Raw genomic sequence first — 13,960 nt, forward strand, 5'->3', positions numbered from 1 at the left:
GTGTTGAATAAAACACTTTTTTTTTGCAAGTGGCTTTTTTGGGTCATGGTATGACTATCATAGAACCATTCTGCTATCACCCAGAATTAACCGGATAGTTTCCCCAGTTGATGCACTTTGAGGAACAGCAATTAAGGAACAATAAAATAAGCTGATGTTGTGATAACTGACAAAAACCTATCTTGTAAGTTTTAACGGAATGACTGCACGTGGGCATGAATATTATGACAGATGGAATACATACTCAATCTAGTCCCTTGGTCTCCTACATCGTTCATCAGCAAATTTTCTCTATAAAAGGCCAGAGGGTAAGGATCTTTGGCAACAGTGGGCCACACAGTCTCTGCAGCAACTACTGAGCTCTGCTGTTGTCATGAGAAGGTAGTTTACACAACATGCAGACAGATGGGTGTGCTGGTGCTTCCCTATTACTTTATTTACTAAAAAAGGCTGGATCTGGTCTAAAGGCCACTGTTGCTGAGCCCTGTTTTACATCAGGAGTAGAAAACAGCTTGTGCATTGGAAACTAATGGCATATTTGATGTTGGCTAATTGAATTTAAATTAAAAAAAAAAAAAGAGGAAAACACCTTGTGTTCAGATTAAGATTGTCCTAGGCTATGACTACCACAGGGTGAACGAAGGCATGCTGTTGCAAAAGCCCCTGGATTCCAAGAATGTTGTATGCGGTAGTATCGTAACGTAACACTAACGGAACTACTGATAAATTGTCTTAACTTTTGCAAAGTCACCCAAAATTGGATACAGCCCATGTCTTCTAGATACAAATGCACGGGAAGAATTCAGGGCACACACATATGGTTACAGTGATGCGAAGAAGGGGCATTTCATTGTTTGGGAAGGAGAAGCCTAGAGGGGCAGCTTGGAGGAGCAAGGGACAGCTCGGCCTCAAAGGAGTGGTTCATTATGTGGGAATGGTATTCAGGGCAAAGAGAAACCCAAAAGAAGTGTGACTTATCGTGGTGCATTTGGAATCCTGCAAGTAGTTTTTCACACCATAGCTTGTTGTGCTTTGTGAAAATTAAAAAGCATTTAGCGTCTGGTGTACAATGAGCACTCAAAAAGTGTTAGCTATTATTATTATTATTATTATTCTTTTTTAAGGACTTGGAATTTTATCCTTTGGCTGAGAGCCATCGAAAGGCTCTAAGCAGGTACAAACATCGGATTTCACATTCAGGGAGTGAGACTGGTGGTGAGTGGGAGATGGACCGAAGGGGGTTGCAGCTGATGGCGGAGAACCAAGTCGGAGGCTACTTAATATCCATGGGATTCGAGGACCTGCGCAAAGCATAGAAAGGAAGGATTTCAGAGATATGTATGAGGCAGAATCTTCAGGGCTCAGGAAGGTAGAGGGAAGGGAGGAAGACTACACTAACATCCCCCCCAAAGTTTCATTCACAGGCAAACAGAGGATGCAGGAAAAGGATTGCTTTTGTGAAAAAGTTAAAATGTTCAGCTTTGACTATATTGAGTCTGAAATGCCTAAGGGACAAAGTTAGCAGCTCAGAGATGACAGACGAGCTGGATAAACAGACATAAGCCATTGGCACACTGTGGCTGAAGTGGATGATGGAGGGGAAAAGGGCCTGGCACATTCTAGGCACTCATGGAGTGTAAACGGAATGTTACATTTATCAGGTCATTTTCCTGATATGGACAGTTAATTTTTAGAGTGGATAAAGATTTCCCTCTCGTCACTTTTCCTTTCCCTTATAGCACAGGCCTTTGTGAAGCAATGTGACTTTCCATCAATTCTTTGTGATTATGGGTCCAGCTCCAAAGACATGTTCTTTTCCTGTGATGCCAGTGAGCCCTGGTGTTAATTTGGTGCTCTTTGTTTTATCAGGGTATTTTAATCTCATCTCCTCTGGTAGCTGGGCTCCATTTGGCCATTTCTATGATAATCTTGCTAGTTAGAAAACTGTGTTCGTTCCTTAAGACCCTGCCATCTCTGCTTCTACTATCTACTTCCCTTTAAGGAACTATTCCAAGTTGCATCTGCAGCCAATAATAAACTTCCTTCTGCTTTTGACTTGGTTTAAGGGCTCCAGAAAATGAATGGAATCAGACTCCTATGCACTTAGAGTTTATGAAAGCAGCCCAACTAGAGAAACTTCAAAGTTGCTCGGTCAAGAATAGAAGACTTCATCTTCCTAGCAGTGGGATATTTGGCCTCTGTGTGAAGCTTTTCTGCTTTATTCCTGGTTTGAGGGACAAAAGACATTAATCTTTTGCAAGCATCGTTCAAAAATCTGATTTTGTTTACCGCACAAACTCCTAATAGGATTATTTTAGAACAAACAAAAATGATATTTTATTTGTGTGAAAATAGTAGAAGCTGACATTTTCCTTTCAACTATTTTCTGACAGAGTGGCAGGTTTTTTATTTTTTTATTTTTCTGAGATGTCTGCTCATGGAGAACATTCAATGTAAAAATCTTAATCAGAATAGGATACAAAGAATAACCTTAAAAATAATAAGATCCCTGATAAACACAGATCCAAAAAATCTTCAACAGAGTATCAGTAAGGTGAATTCAACAAAACACTGAAAGGATTATACACCATGATCAAATGGGATTATTTCAGGGATGCAAGGATGGTTCAATGTCCACAAATCAATCAACGTGATATACCACTTTAATAAAAAGAATAACAAAAATCATGTAACTTTCTCAATGGATGTAGAAAAAGCATTCGATAAAAGTCAAGATCCATTTATGATAAAAATTCTCAACAAAGTGAATACAGAGGGAATGTACTTCAACATAAGGGAGGCTATGTATGACAAGCCCATGAGCTAACATCATACTCAATGATGAAAAGCCAAAAGATTTCCATCTAAGATCTGGGACAAGGATGCCCACTCTTGCCACTTTTATTCAACTTAGTGTTCGAAGTCCTAGCCATGGCAATCAGACAAGAAGAGAAATAAAAAGCATCCAAATTGGGAAAGAAGAAGTAAAATGGTCACTATTTGCAGATGACATGACACTTTACATGGAAAACCCTAAAGACTCTACCAAAAAAGCTATTAGATCTAATAAATGAATTCAGTATAGTTGTAGGACACAAAATTAATATACATAAGTCTGTTGTATTTCTATATACTAATAATAAGCTATCAGAAAAAGAAATTAAGAAAATAATCCATTTATAATTTCATCAAAAAATTGAGAAATAAATGTAACTAAGGAGGCAAAAGACCCATACTCCAAAAACTATAAGACACTGATGAAAGAAACTGAAGATAACACATAAAAAAATGGAAAGATATACCACATTCATGGATTGGAAAAATCAATATTATTAAAATGTCCATACTACCCAAAGCAATTTACAGACTCAGTGCAATATCTGTCAAAATACCAATAGTGTTTTTCATAGAATGAGAACAAATAATCCAAAAATTTGTGTGGAACCACAAAAGACCCTGAATAGCCAAAGCAATCTTGAGAAAGAAGAACAAACCTGGAGGTATTATGCTCCCTGATTTGAAATTATACCACAAAGTTATAGTAATCAAAAGAGTATGGTACTGTCACAAAAACAGATACATACCTCAATGGAACAGAATAGACAGTCCAGAAATAAACCCAAGCTTATGTGGTTAATTAATCTTTGACAAATGAAGCCAAGGGGAAAAGGCAATTTCCTCAATGAATGTTGGGAAAACTGGACAGTCTCTTGCAAAAGAATAAAACTAGACCACTTTCTTATTAACCATTATACAAAATAAACTCAAAATGGACTAAAGACTAAAATATAAGATCTGAAACCATAAAACTCCTAAGAAAACATAGGAAAGAAGCTCTTGAACAACATTTTTTGGGACCTACCTCCTCAGGCAAGTACAACAAAAGAAAAATAAACACATGGGACTACATCAAACTAAAAGCTTTTGTATAGTGAAGAAAACCATCAATAAAACAAAATCGCATCCTTCTGAATGGGAGGATCTTTGCAAATGATCCAACTAGACAGGAATTAATATCCAAAATGATAAAGACTCATATGACTCAATATAAAAATGCAGAAAAACTATCAAATAATGGGCAGATGACCTGAATGGACATTTCTCCAAAGAAGACAGACACGTAGCCAACAGACACATGAAAAGCTACTTAACCTCACTAATCATCAGTGAAACACAAATCAAACCACAAGGAGATATCATCTCACACCTGTCAGAATGGCTATTGTCAAAACAACAAGAAATAAGTGTTGGTGAAGATATGCGGAAAAGGGAACCCTTGTGTGCTGCTTTTTGAAAATTGGTGCGGCCACTATGGAAAACAGTATGGTGATTCCTCAAAAAATTAAAAACAGAACTACCCTACAACCTAGGAATTCTACTTCTGAGTATTTACCCAAAGAGTACCAAAACACTAATTCAAAAAGATATATGTGCCCCTATGTTCATTGCAGCATTAGTTATAATACAGTTTACAATTACAACAGCCAAGCTATGGAAGCAACTTAAGTGTCCATTGATAATACTGATAGATAAAGAAGATGTGGGATATATAGATATATACACACTCACATACACACACACACATATACACACAGTGCAATTTTACTCAGTCATAAAAAAAGAATGAAATCTTGCCATTTGTTAGAACATGGATGGACCCAGATGGACAACATGGCTGGTATTAAGGTAAGTGAAATAAGTAAGGCAGAGAAAGACAAATACCATATGATTTCACTTCTATGTGGAATCTAAAAGACAAAACAATCTAACAAAGCAAAGTGGGCAGATGGGTGACACGGGGGAAGGAGAGGCAATGCACAGCATAGGGACCAGAGTTAATAACACTGTAACAGCTTCAATGGTGACGGATGGTAGCGAGATTTATTGTGATCGCTTCCCAATGTATATATGTGTTGAATACCTGTGTATACCTGTAATCTAACACCTATAATACTGTATGTCAACTCTACTTCAAATAAAAACAAAACAAAACAAAAATGATAAGCTGTTTCATGAGTAAGTCCAGCTTAAGCTAGAAGGGAGAACCAGCGTTGACTGTTTCAAAGATTTATCGCATTCAGTGAGCTGCCATTGAAATGACTTCAACATGTGGGCTATCGATGGAGGAGCGTGTGGTACAGAGCTCCCCAGGCTATTCTCCTGGTACCAAAGACTCACCTTCAGAGTTGGAGAAGAGCCGACATAAATGGGTGGAGGATTCCCTTGCCAGCCTTCAAGGCGGTAGATGTGTCCAACGCGAGAGCAGGGGACAAACAGCAATTTGCCGCCACACTGCCATATCTATCCGGGGAAAACACATGTGGAAGTTGTTTCAAATATCAAAATAAATTATACTTGAAAATTTGTCTTATAAATGTAAATGTAAAATCTAAATTAGATACAGCATCCATGGGGAATTCATAGATGATACGAATCCCAAAATAATGTGTTTTTCAAACTCCTATGATACCAAACAAGGCAGTATGGAATGCAGTAATATTCCACTCCTCAGGGCCCTTTGTGTACTTGTAGCTTTAAACACCCTTCGCCCAGTGTAACCTTGCAAAGTCACACAGATTCTTCATTCCTGATATCACTTGCCTATCACACGCCCACCTGGGTGATTATTATAATAACCTCCAAACTGGCTTCTTCACTTCCTGCTTCTCTCAACTCTATGCTATCCTTATTTGTAGTAAGATTATTCTAGCTGAAGGGCAGCTCTGGGTCATGTTATTCCCTTGCTTAATATCTTCAATAGGTTGCCCCCGGCTTATCAAATTCAGTAAAAATCTCTTGGCTCAGCATTGGAGTGCCTCCTCTATACAATCCCAACGTATGTGTCCACTTTCCCTTCTTGGATGTCTTTCTTACTCAGGCCATCAGATTCTGCTAAACTGTGCTCTCGCTGTTTGCTGAATGCATTCTTCTTGTTCCCACCTTTGTACCTGCTAACCCAGTCTACCTGCCCTGGGGTCTCCTTCCCCTCCCTTTAGCTCTGCCTATCGATATCATGCCCACCTTCCTAGTCTGCCTCAAATCCTCCCTCCAGGATGATGCTGTTTCTTAATCACACCAACTGAATGCCATCTACCTTCTTATTGTATTATGAATTTAATTCTAATCTCTTTTTACGAACTCTAACTTCCTTGAGAGCAGAGACTGAGTTATTCTTCTTTCGTCTCTGGACATTTAAGACAAGAGACAAATATCTGTTTAACTCCGACTGTGTATAGTTCTCTTTCTTGCGGACAGTGGGAGGGCGGCGTGGTAGCATGGACGGTATTATTGTCCGAGGACTGCCTCGACAACAGGGTGGGTGCTGCAGGAAGGCACCTCCAATGTCAGTCTGAGGACGCACAGTCACGGCAGGGGTCTGTTTCTGTCCTAAATCACCATGTCCTACAGTGATAAAGGGCAACTGTGTCAGTGGATGGTCAAATGCGGCCCCCACACATGCAGATTCCCTGAAGGGCTTTTATAACAAAAGGCTTCAAGGCACAGAAAGCCTGGATGCTAAGGCTTTTTAAAAAAACCTTAAAATCTTTAAAAAAGCCAAAAAAAAAAAAAAACTTAAAAAAAAGATTTAATTACCTATTTCAGAGAAAGAGAGGGAGAGTGAGTATGTGTGTGCAAGCAGGAGGAGGGACGGAGGGAGAGGGAGAGAGAGTCCTCAAGCAGATTCCCCACTGAGTGCAGATCCTGACACGGGGCTCGATCCCAGGACCCCGAGATGGTGACCTGAGCTGAAACCAAGAGTCGGACACTTGACTGACTAAACCACCCAGGTGCCCTGGAACTTTCATTTTTGAAGTTTGCTGGCTTCAGTGTTGAGATGAGCCATGTAAACATATAAGAAGTCGGGAGTTTGCATTTTGCCCTGTTTTTTCCCCAAAGGCATGCATTTTTGTTAGATGTTCTTTATAATTTAGAGAAATGCATTAAACAGTTTTTCCCCCCAAAGAAACAAGCCTTATCTGAAAGTCACAGAAGTCGGTAACTACTTAGAAAACTGCATTTATTTAAATGAAATGCTACCTTGTATGAGATCTCAAAGTTTTCACCACCCCAGATCTGGAGGCCTGGATCATACAGACCCAGTTCAAAGAAGAACTCTCTTTCAATGGCAAATAATCCACCAGCCATGGCAGGGGACCTAAGGGAAGAAACATTACAGTAACTATTAAAGATAAACCCCCAGTACCCCTTCACCAACAGACCAATGCCTGTTTGGAACACAATCTAAATAATGCACAGAAGAGACAACATCGATGGCCAAACATTAAGAAATTACAAAGCCTTCACAAAACAATCTGTTTATAATTCTTTATTGAATTTACTCTGATTTCTATCTGAAATCCAATTTGTTCATTATGAAGTAGCACATTGCACCATTCTGCCAGGAGAGGGCGCTTTGATTCCTTGTTGGTTTGAAAATTAAGCCTTGAGCGTTAGTTAAGATAGAATTTTCTCTTTCACTCCTAAAAATACTGAGCCATACAGCCATGGTCTGCTAACTGCTCCTACAATGATTTATGAGTCATTCTAGGATGAGCGAAACCATAGACCATGGAAGTAGTCTGTCATTTTTTAATTTTATAGCTCAGGGGCATGCCAAATAAGGGTGTAAATCATGGCTGAACAGTCACAGTTCATTCAGAGTTTGCAAAGGTAGCACGGAAACGACACAGGAGAAATCAGACATTAGCTATTTACTGTGTCGGGAGGTAGAAATGCAAAGGGACAATCTGCGGGGCTTCCTGAATGGAATCTTGAATTGGGTCCTTTCTGGGGACAAGCCACTCACATCTCTAGAGGAAGAAATTTTCATTCTGTTCCCCCACAATTAATGATTAATGCGTCTTGATTCCTAAGTAGACTTCTCCATCTCAGAACCTTTTTCATCACTACACCTAACATTCAATTTGTCACTAATTCCTACTGAATTAATTCAGTAATTCACTAATTCCACCTTGAAAAGGTATCTGGATCTTGTCCTGCTGCTTCCATCCCAGACCAAGCTCCCGTCACTTGCACTGCTATGGTGACACCCCTGACTGTCTCTTCTTCTATTCTGCCCTCATCCACATCGAATCTCATGGCAGGCAGCGCAGACTCAGTGCGGGCCCTGACCGACTCCTGGCCTTTCGGGCTCCTCTCAACTGGATTAGGTTCTCTCCCCGCTAAGCTCCATGTACCCTGTGGTTTGCCTTCTTGCCGTTTTTGGCGGTTGCTATTCCAGAGTTATTCGTGTACTGATCTGTTTAATTTCTGTCTCACCCCTTATATTTTAAGTGCTACGCGAGAACATATCTTTGAGAAATTTATCCCCAGGAAACAATGCCTAGCACATAATAAGCATTCATTAAATATTTGTTGAGAGGATAAATAATAAATCAAGTAATACTTTCAATATTAAAGGAAATCGCATCAAGCGAAGCCATTCTCTTAAGGTATGCTGCCTGACTTGGTAAGCAGAGCTATTACATTCTTGGTTATTTTCATGGCGCATTTATTTAACTCCTTTAAAATTACTCCACTGTAACCATGCCTTTTTGATCTTTAAATGTATTCCTGTTTATCTCAGTGTGTATTTTAAGATGCATCTTAACATGAAAACCGGTGAGTTATTTAAAGGGGCACCCCCATGAATTTTTCTAGCCTGCTTTAAAAAATTCCTTTACTAGCCAAGCCCATGGAATTGGCAGAAATATAAATATAATCATTACCCTTTATTTTGTACACCAAGAAGTTCTTGTCAAGTCAAGTAGGTAAGCAGTACATTCCTGGACTGTTTCAAAAAAAGAACTTCAAAGGGAAATTTGGAAAGCATCAAAGCTTAAAATTCTATAATTTCCTTATGTTTGCCATCTCAGTATTTGAATATCATAACCCACCCAGATCCCACCAGCATTTGCATGACATTGGAAGCAAATTCCCAAAACAGGGTTCTAATATTATCAGTAGTATAACAAGGGGAGAGAGACCAAAAGCAGAACCATAAGATCTGAAAAAATTAGACACATTTAGAAGCTATACTAACATAAGACAAAAAAGTTTCATTTGGAGTCACTCTTGAAAGGCAGTGAATGTTTCAGCTAAACAACCAAAAGAATAGGGTAGGATAAACTGTTCTATCTGTCCCATAAGAAGGGACGAAAGCTGACTTTGGAATAAAGTTTCCTTTTAATCAAATTTTCTTCTGAGAAGGAAGAAATAAAGGGTTCTATCATGTATTTCTATGCACCAAACCTAACCCGGTTCAAAAGTATTATTTATGAGTTAGCATACAAAACAAAAAGAAGAAAAAGATGAGAATTCTCTTCTATTTGCCTTTCATTGTTAAGACTACAGCCAAGGGATCAAAGTGGACATAAAACTTGGACTAGAAGTAATTTATGCATTTTAAATTTACAGAATGAAATTATGGCCAAAAGAATACAATTTGATGTCTACTCTACTAGGATGGGAGGGCAAAGATTTTTTCTACTTCTATTTGAAACCAATGCCCTATAACCCCCCCCCAGCGCCCCCCCCACCCCCGCCCCAAATGAAGCTTGCCTTTAGGGAAAAAAACAATTACAAAGAAGCAAATGTGAACTGAAACCTCGGAAATAATGCAAGGGAAAAAAACTCTTACAGAATCTGCGATAGCAAGTACAGTTCTAATAACAAATTTTTTAGCTTGGCAAGAGGTTAATATGTTAGCAGCAACTGGAGAAAAGAAAAACATGTAAGTGATTTAGTGATTACCGATATGGTTCAGTTTTTGTCTTTCTCATTCTCTTCTCTCGAGGGGTCAGAGGCACCCGTTTCCAGAGCATACTCCAATCCCATGCTCCTCGGGCATACCCATCTTCGTCACCACCCCCTTGGGGTACAATTTCATATGTGTTGCCATTTATGACATCTATAATCGGCACAGTGCAAATGGTTCTGTATTGTGTTGATGATGGCAGCAAAGATGAAATGCAAGGGTATGTATGGACCCACATATTTATACAAGCACATGGGGAAGGAAAAAAAAAAGTACTTAGATAGACGTTCCACATAAGAAAATAAAGTAGCAATCTTTACCGATAAGGTTCAGTTTTATGTTTTCTTTTGGCCTTTTCCTTGTGGCTTAGAGGGATACGTTTCCATAGTAAACTCCAGTCCCAGGCCCCTCTGGCAAAACCATCTTCATCCCCACCTTGCTGTGGTTCAATGGAATAATCATTCCCATCTATGTAATCTATTAGAGGCACAGTACATGTAGTTCTGAAACATTTATAGAAAATGAAAAAGCGTTTAAGAACCCAAAACTGACTAGTTTAACATGCCTAACTATTTTGTCTCTCTTTATTATTATTATTATTATTATATTGCATTAGAAGACTTTAGCACTTAATGGGAAATTGAATGAATGTCTTTAAAAGTCAAGGAACCCTTTTCTGTGAGGGAAAGACGCAGCAGACTGTTCCCTTGACTTACAGACAAATGTCAGGGACAAAGAGCCATGTCTTTGAACTTGATAGTGCTTTCTCGTTTTTACTTAGGTCCTATAGGCAATTTTCTCTTGGTAATTTTTGCATTATTTACAAGACTTTCCTGCCTGTTATTTTCCCTCCTTATTCCTCCATTAAATTAAAGTGAATATGAATATAAATGTGAATGAGGGTGAATGTGCATGTAACCGTGTGTGTGTGTGTGTGTGTGTGTGTGTGTGTGTGTATAGAAATAATACCAGCTATATACTTAGTGGTTCTCCCAACTCTCTATACTCCTTTGGAAAAAGTTATTATGAAAATCTGTTTCTGTTCCTTTAGTGCATCAGGATCTTTTCCTGTTCCTTTAATTGCAATAAACAGCTGTTATAGCAACAACAACAACAACAAAAAGGTACAGTATTGTACTTCTGCTTTTTTTTAAAAAAGAGAAAAAAACAATCACTAAAAACCTGCTGAAGAACTTAAGTCGTGGCCTGAGAACACAAAGCAAAAAATACCTCGTATTTGGGCTTCATAAAATGCTAGTCCTATATGACCAGTTAGGTGTAGGATCAAGTCTGCAAAGATAATTTTGCACCCAGCTTGTTTTAATGGTCATCTTTGTCAGACAGGATTTTAAAATGCATTTCCTTAAATAGAGACTGCAGCTTTCATAACCATGTTAAGGTGCTTTTTAGAGGCTTAGAAGCCAAAGAGAAGAGAAAAACCTCCAGGGCTTAGAATTCTGACGTGGGGGGACTGGATTTGAGCCAGCTGCTTTATTCTCTGCGGACGGTGGATTCCCAGGGGACAGCGGGGGCAGGGGTCACTGTGGGGTAGATGTGGGATTGCTGTGGACCCTGCAGAAAACCACTTCCTCACCGCGCCTGGAGACTGCTAGTTTTCACCTGGAGAGGGGAAGGTGTGTTATCTTTCTTCACTTCTCATGATTCTCAGATTTCTAAATAAATAGTGTAAAGTGTCCTAGAGAGATCTCAGTTTGATAGGTTATTAGCTGCTTGAATCAGGGCAAATCAATTAATTTCTCTAGGCTTCAATATCCTCTTCAGTACCATGGAGCTAATAATATCTACCTTGCGGGGCTGCCGTGAGGATTAAAACAGCGTGTGAAAAATGTTTATGATTGGCCTTCACACCAAACCCTCTGATGCTTAAATCCCCCAAAGTTCACCCTTTGACTCATATTATTCACCACAGGGACATGGTTTGTTTTCCCCCCTCGATTCTGAAATAGTCAGAATTCTGGACTAAAAGCAGAAAAGGCTTCTGGAACTAGGAGACTGATGCTGCCTTCCATTGTTCAGACATTTCTGTAAATGTAATGGCGACTGACACATTTCCATGGAGTAGCTGTCTATTTCTAAACTTTAGGGTTTCCATAGGAACCCGAAGCCTTGACATGTGTCACAGCTGGTCTGAAGTAATAATTCAAAAGGGCATAAAAAACCAATAGGTGTAATTTCAGAGCGTGCGCCTTCAGGCTTTAGAACCGTTACCATAGGGTAGAGGGAGCAATTAATGTTACTCTTTGGGAAAGCTTCTGGAGCTAGAGGATGTCTGTTCAATAACCTGACCACAAGACCATTCTTGAGTGAGACCCCCTTGGCTTTTCATCCCAAATGCCTGACTGCCTGCGTCTTGAGTCAGCCCCAAGGCTGGGCCAGCCCCCACCCCCAGACACAACGAGCGGAAGGAGCACTTATGCTCCTCCTCAATGCCTGAGGCACTGAGGGGAACTGTAATCAGAAGAATGAGAAGATGATTTGTCCTCCTACAACAAGGTTTACTGTTCCCCTAGGAAAGAAAAGAAAGCAAGGTAATGTTACCTGTCCTTGGAAATGGGAGCTACCAGTGGTGCATACCAGTTAACGGCCACCTCGCAGTGGGCATCAAGGTATATCAAAACCTTAAAGAAAAGAGGCAAGTGAACGAACATTCTTCATATTTGGCACATCGTGTATCCCACACAATTTAAAAATTAGACGCTAATATAAATCAGCATGAGAGTCCGTTCTGATACGCGAGTTATCTGTTTAATCTAGCCAGCATTTTCATTTCAATAAAAAAAAAAAAAAACAACATCTGAAGGGTACTTCAAACCATATATGATCGTTTAGTTAGCAAATCCAAGATGCTGACATGGTAAATATCCACCGTTTCCTACCTGTCCAAGTTTGGCCTTCTGGGCGCCAATACTTCGTGCTTGAATCAAACCTTCTCTTCTCTCATTTCGAAATACCTTCACTAAGCCATTCCACAGCTTAATATAGTCATCTAGTTTTCCTTTTAAGTGTTCTATGAATAAAAAAATGCAATCAACATTACAAATTACATTGATGTCTATAAACCAGTCAGACTATTGTTTTTTTCAAGGAACAGGAAAGGGCAACAGGTCCTTCGGGCAGTCGATTTGAAACAGACTGAACGTTTCTGGGAAACTCAGGTAGTGTGTATTATTTGAGTTAATATTTGAGCTTAATAGGCCTACAGAGAACTGGTTAGCCTGAGATTTATCAAAGATCTCTCCAAACATTAAATATATGATGACTAGGCTAGCTGAAATGGAAACTATTTTTTTTTAAATTCACATATTTAATGTCATATCTAAAAGCTTTAAGGCAAACATTTTGTTTGCTTCAGCAGAAGAAAAGTCTCCAGATTTGTGAAGATACACTGACTACAAGTAATATTATGTGACTTTACTGGTGTCTGCACAAGGTATAGGTTAACATTTGTTTCTGGGCCATCTTTCTCTGGCTGTGATCAGCATTCAGGGTTGCAGTCTTGGTGTTATAAATATAGTTCCCATCAAGTTGGCAAATAATAATCAAAGGGTACAATTTTCTCTGTATTTTGGATATCAACAAGTGTATGTATGTGTGTGTGTGTGTGTGTGTGTGTGTGTTTATATAAAACATATGCATAAGTGAATATTTAAATGTAATATTTAGATATAACGAATAAAACATACATGTATAGATTTGCGATCTGGTGGAGGAAACTGTTAGAAAAATAAGGCACATTTGCCGAAGTTTCCACCTTGGTTTTCCAGGTCCTAGAGAGTAGTTTTTATTTGTGTCACTATGAGCCCTTGAAATTGACCCATCACAGTCACAACTAGCTAGCTCGTGGATCTGTAAAGATGTTTCTTAGGGACACAAAAAATATTTTTAAGTTGTTTAAAATTTTGGACCATGAATACATAAACGACAACAACAAAAGCTTTATTTATTTATTTTTAAAGATCTATTTATTTATTTGAGAGTGACTGAGACAGAGCATGGGCAAGGGGGAAGGGAAAGCATGGGAAGTGGGGAGAGAAACTTAAGCAGACTCCATCCTGAGCACTGAGCCCAATGTGGGGCTCGATCCCAGGACCCCAAGATCATACCTGAGCCAAAACCAAGAGTTGGAAGTTAAACGGATTGTGCCACTCAGGTGTCCCAGAAGCTTAATTTCATGATGTGTTG

General features: G+C 39.2%; 1 protein-coding gene across 3 annotated transcripts in view; it reads right to left on the reverse strand.

The window, feature by feature from the left end:
• GALNT7 (polypeptide N-acetylgalactosaminyltransferase 7) overlaps positions 1 to 13,960 on the reverse strand; it is a 142,505-nt gene that overhangs the window by 10,902 nt on the left and 117,643 nt on the right. For 2 of the 3 annotated variants that reach the window (XM_045988410.1, XM_045988430.1), the window contains 5 exons: positions 12,655 to 12,785; positions 12,317 to 12,396; positions 9,754 to 9,936; positions 7,039 to 7,156; positions 5,179 to 5,301 (listed from right to left, as the gene is read on the reverse strand). In XM_045988410.1, the coding sequence (XP_045844366.1) occupies positions 5,179 to 5,301; positions 7,039 to 7,156; positions 9,754 to 9,936; positions 12,317 to 12,396; positions 12,655 to 12,785 (635 nt within the window). Of the gene's footprint in view, positions 1 to 5,178; positions 5,302 to 7,038; positions 7,157 to 9,753; positions 9,937 to 10,077; positions 10,261 to 12,316; positions 12,397 to 12,654; positions 12,786 to 13,960 lie in introns of all 3 variants that reach the window. The other variant, XM_045988420.1, reaches the window with a different exon arrangement.

The sequence above is a fragment of the Meles meles genome, chromosome 2, assembly GCF_922984935.1.
Source record: "Meles meles chromosome 2, mMelMel3.1 paternal haplotype, whole genome shotgun sequence".
NCBI classification, from domain to species: Eukaryota; Metazoa; Chordata; class Mammalia; order Carnivora; family Mustelidae; genus Meles; species Meles meles.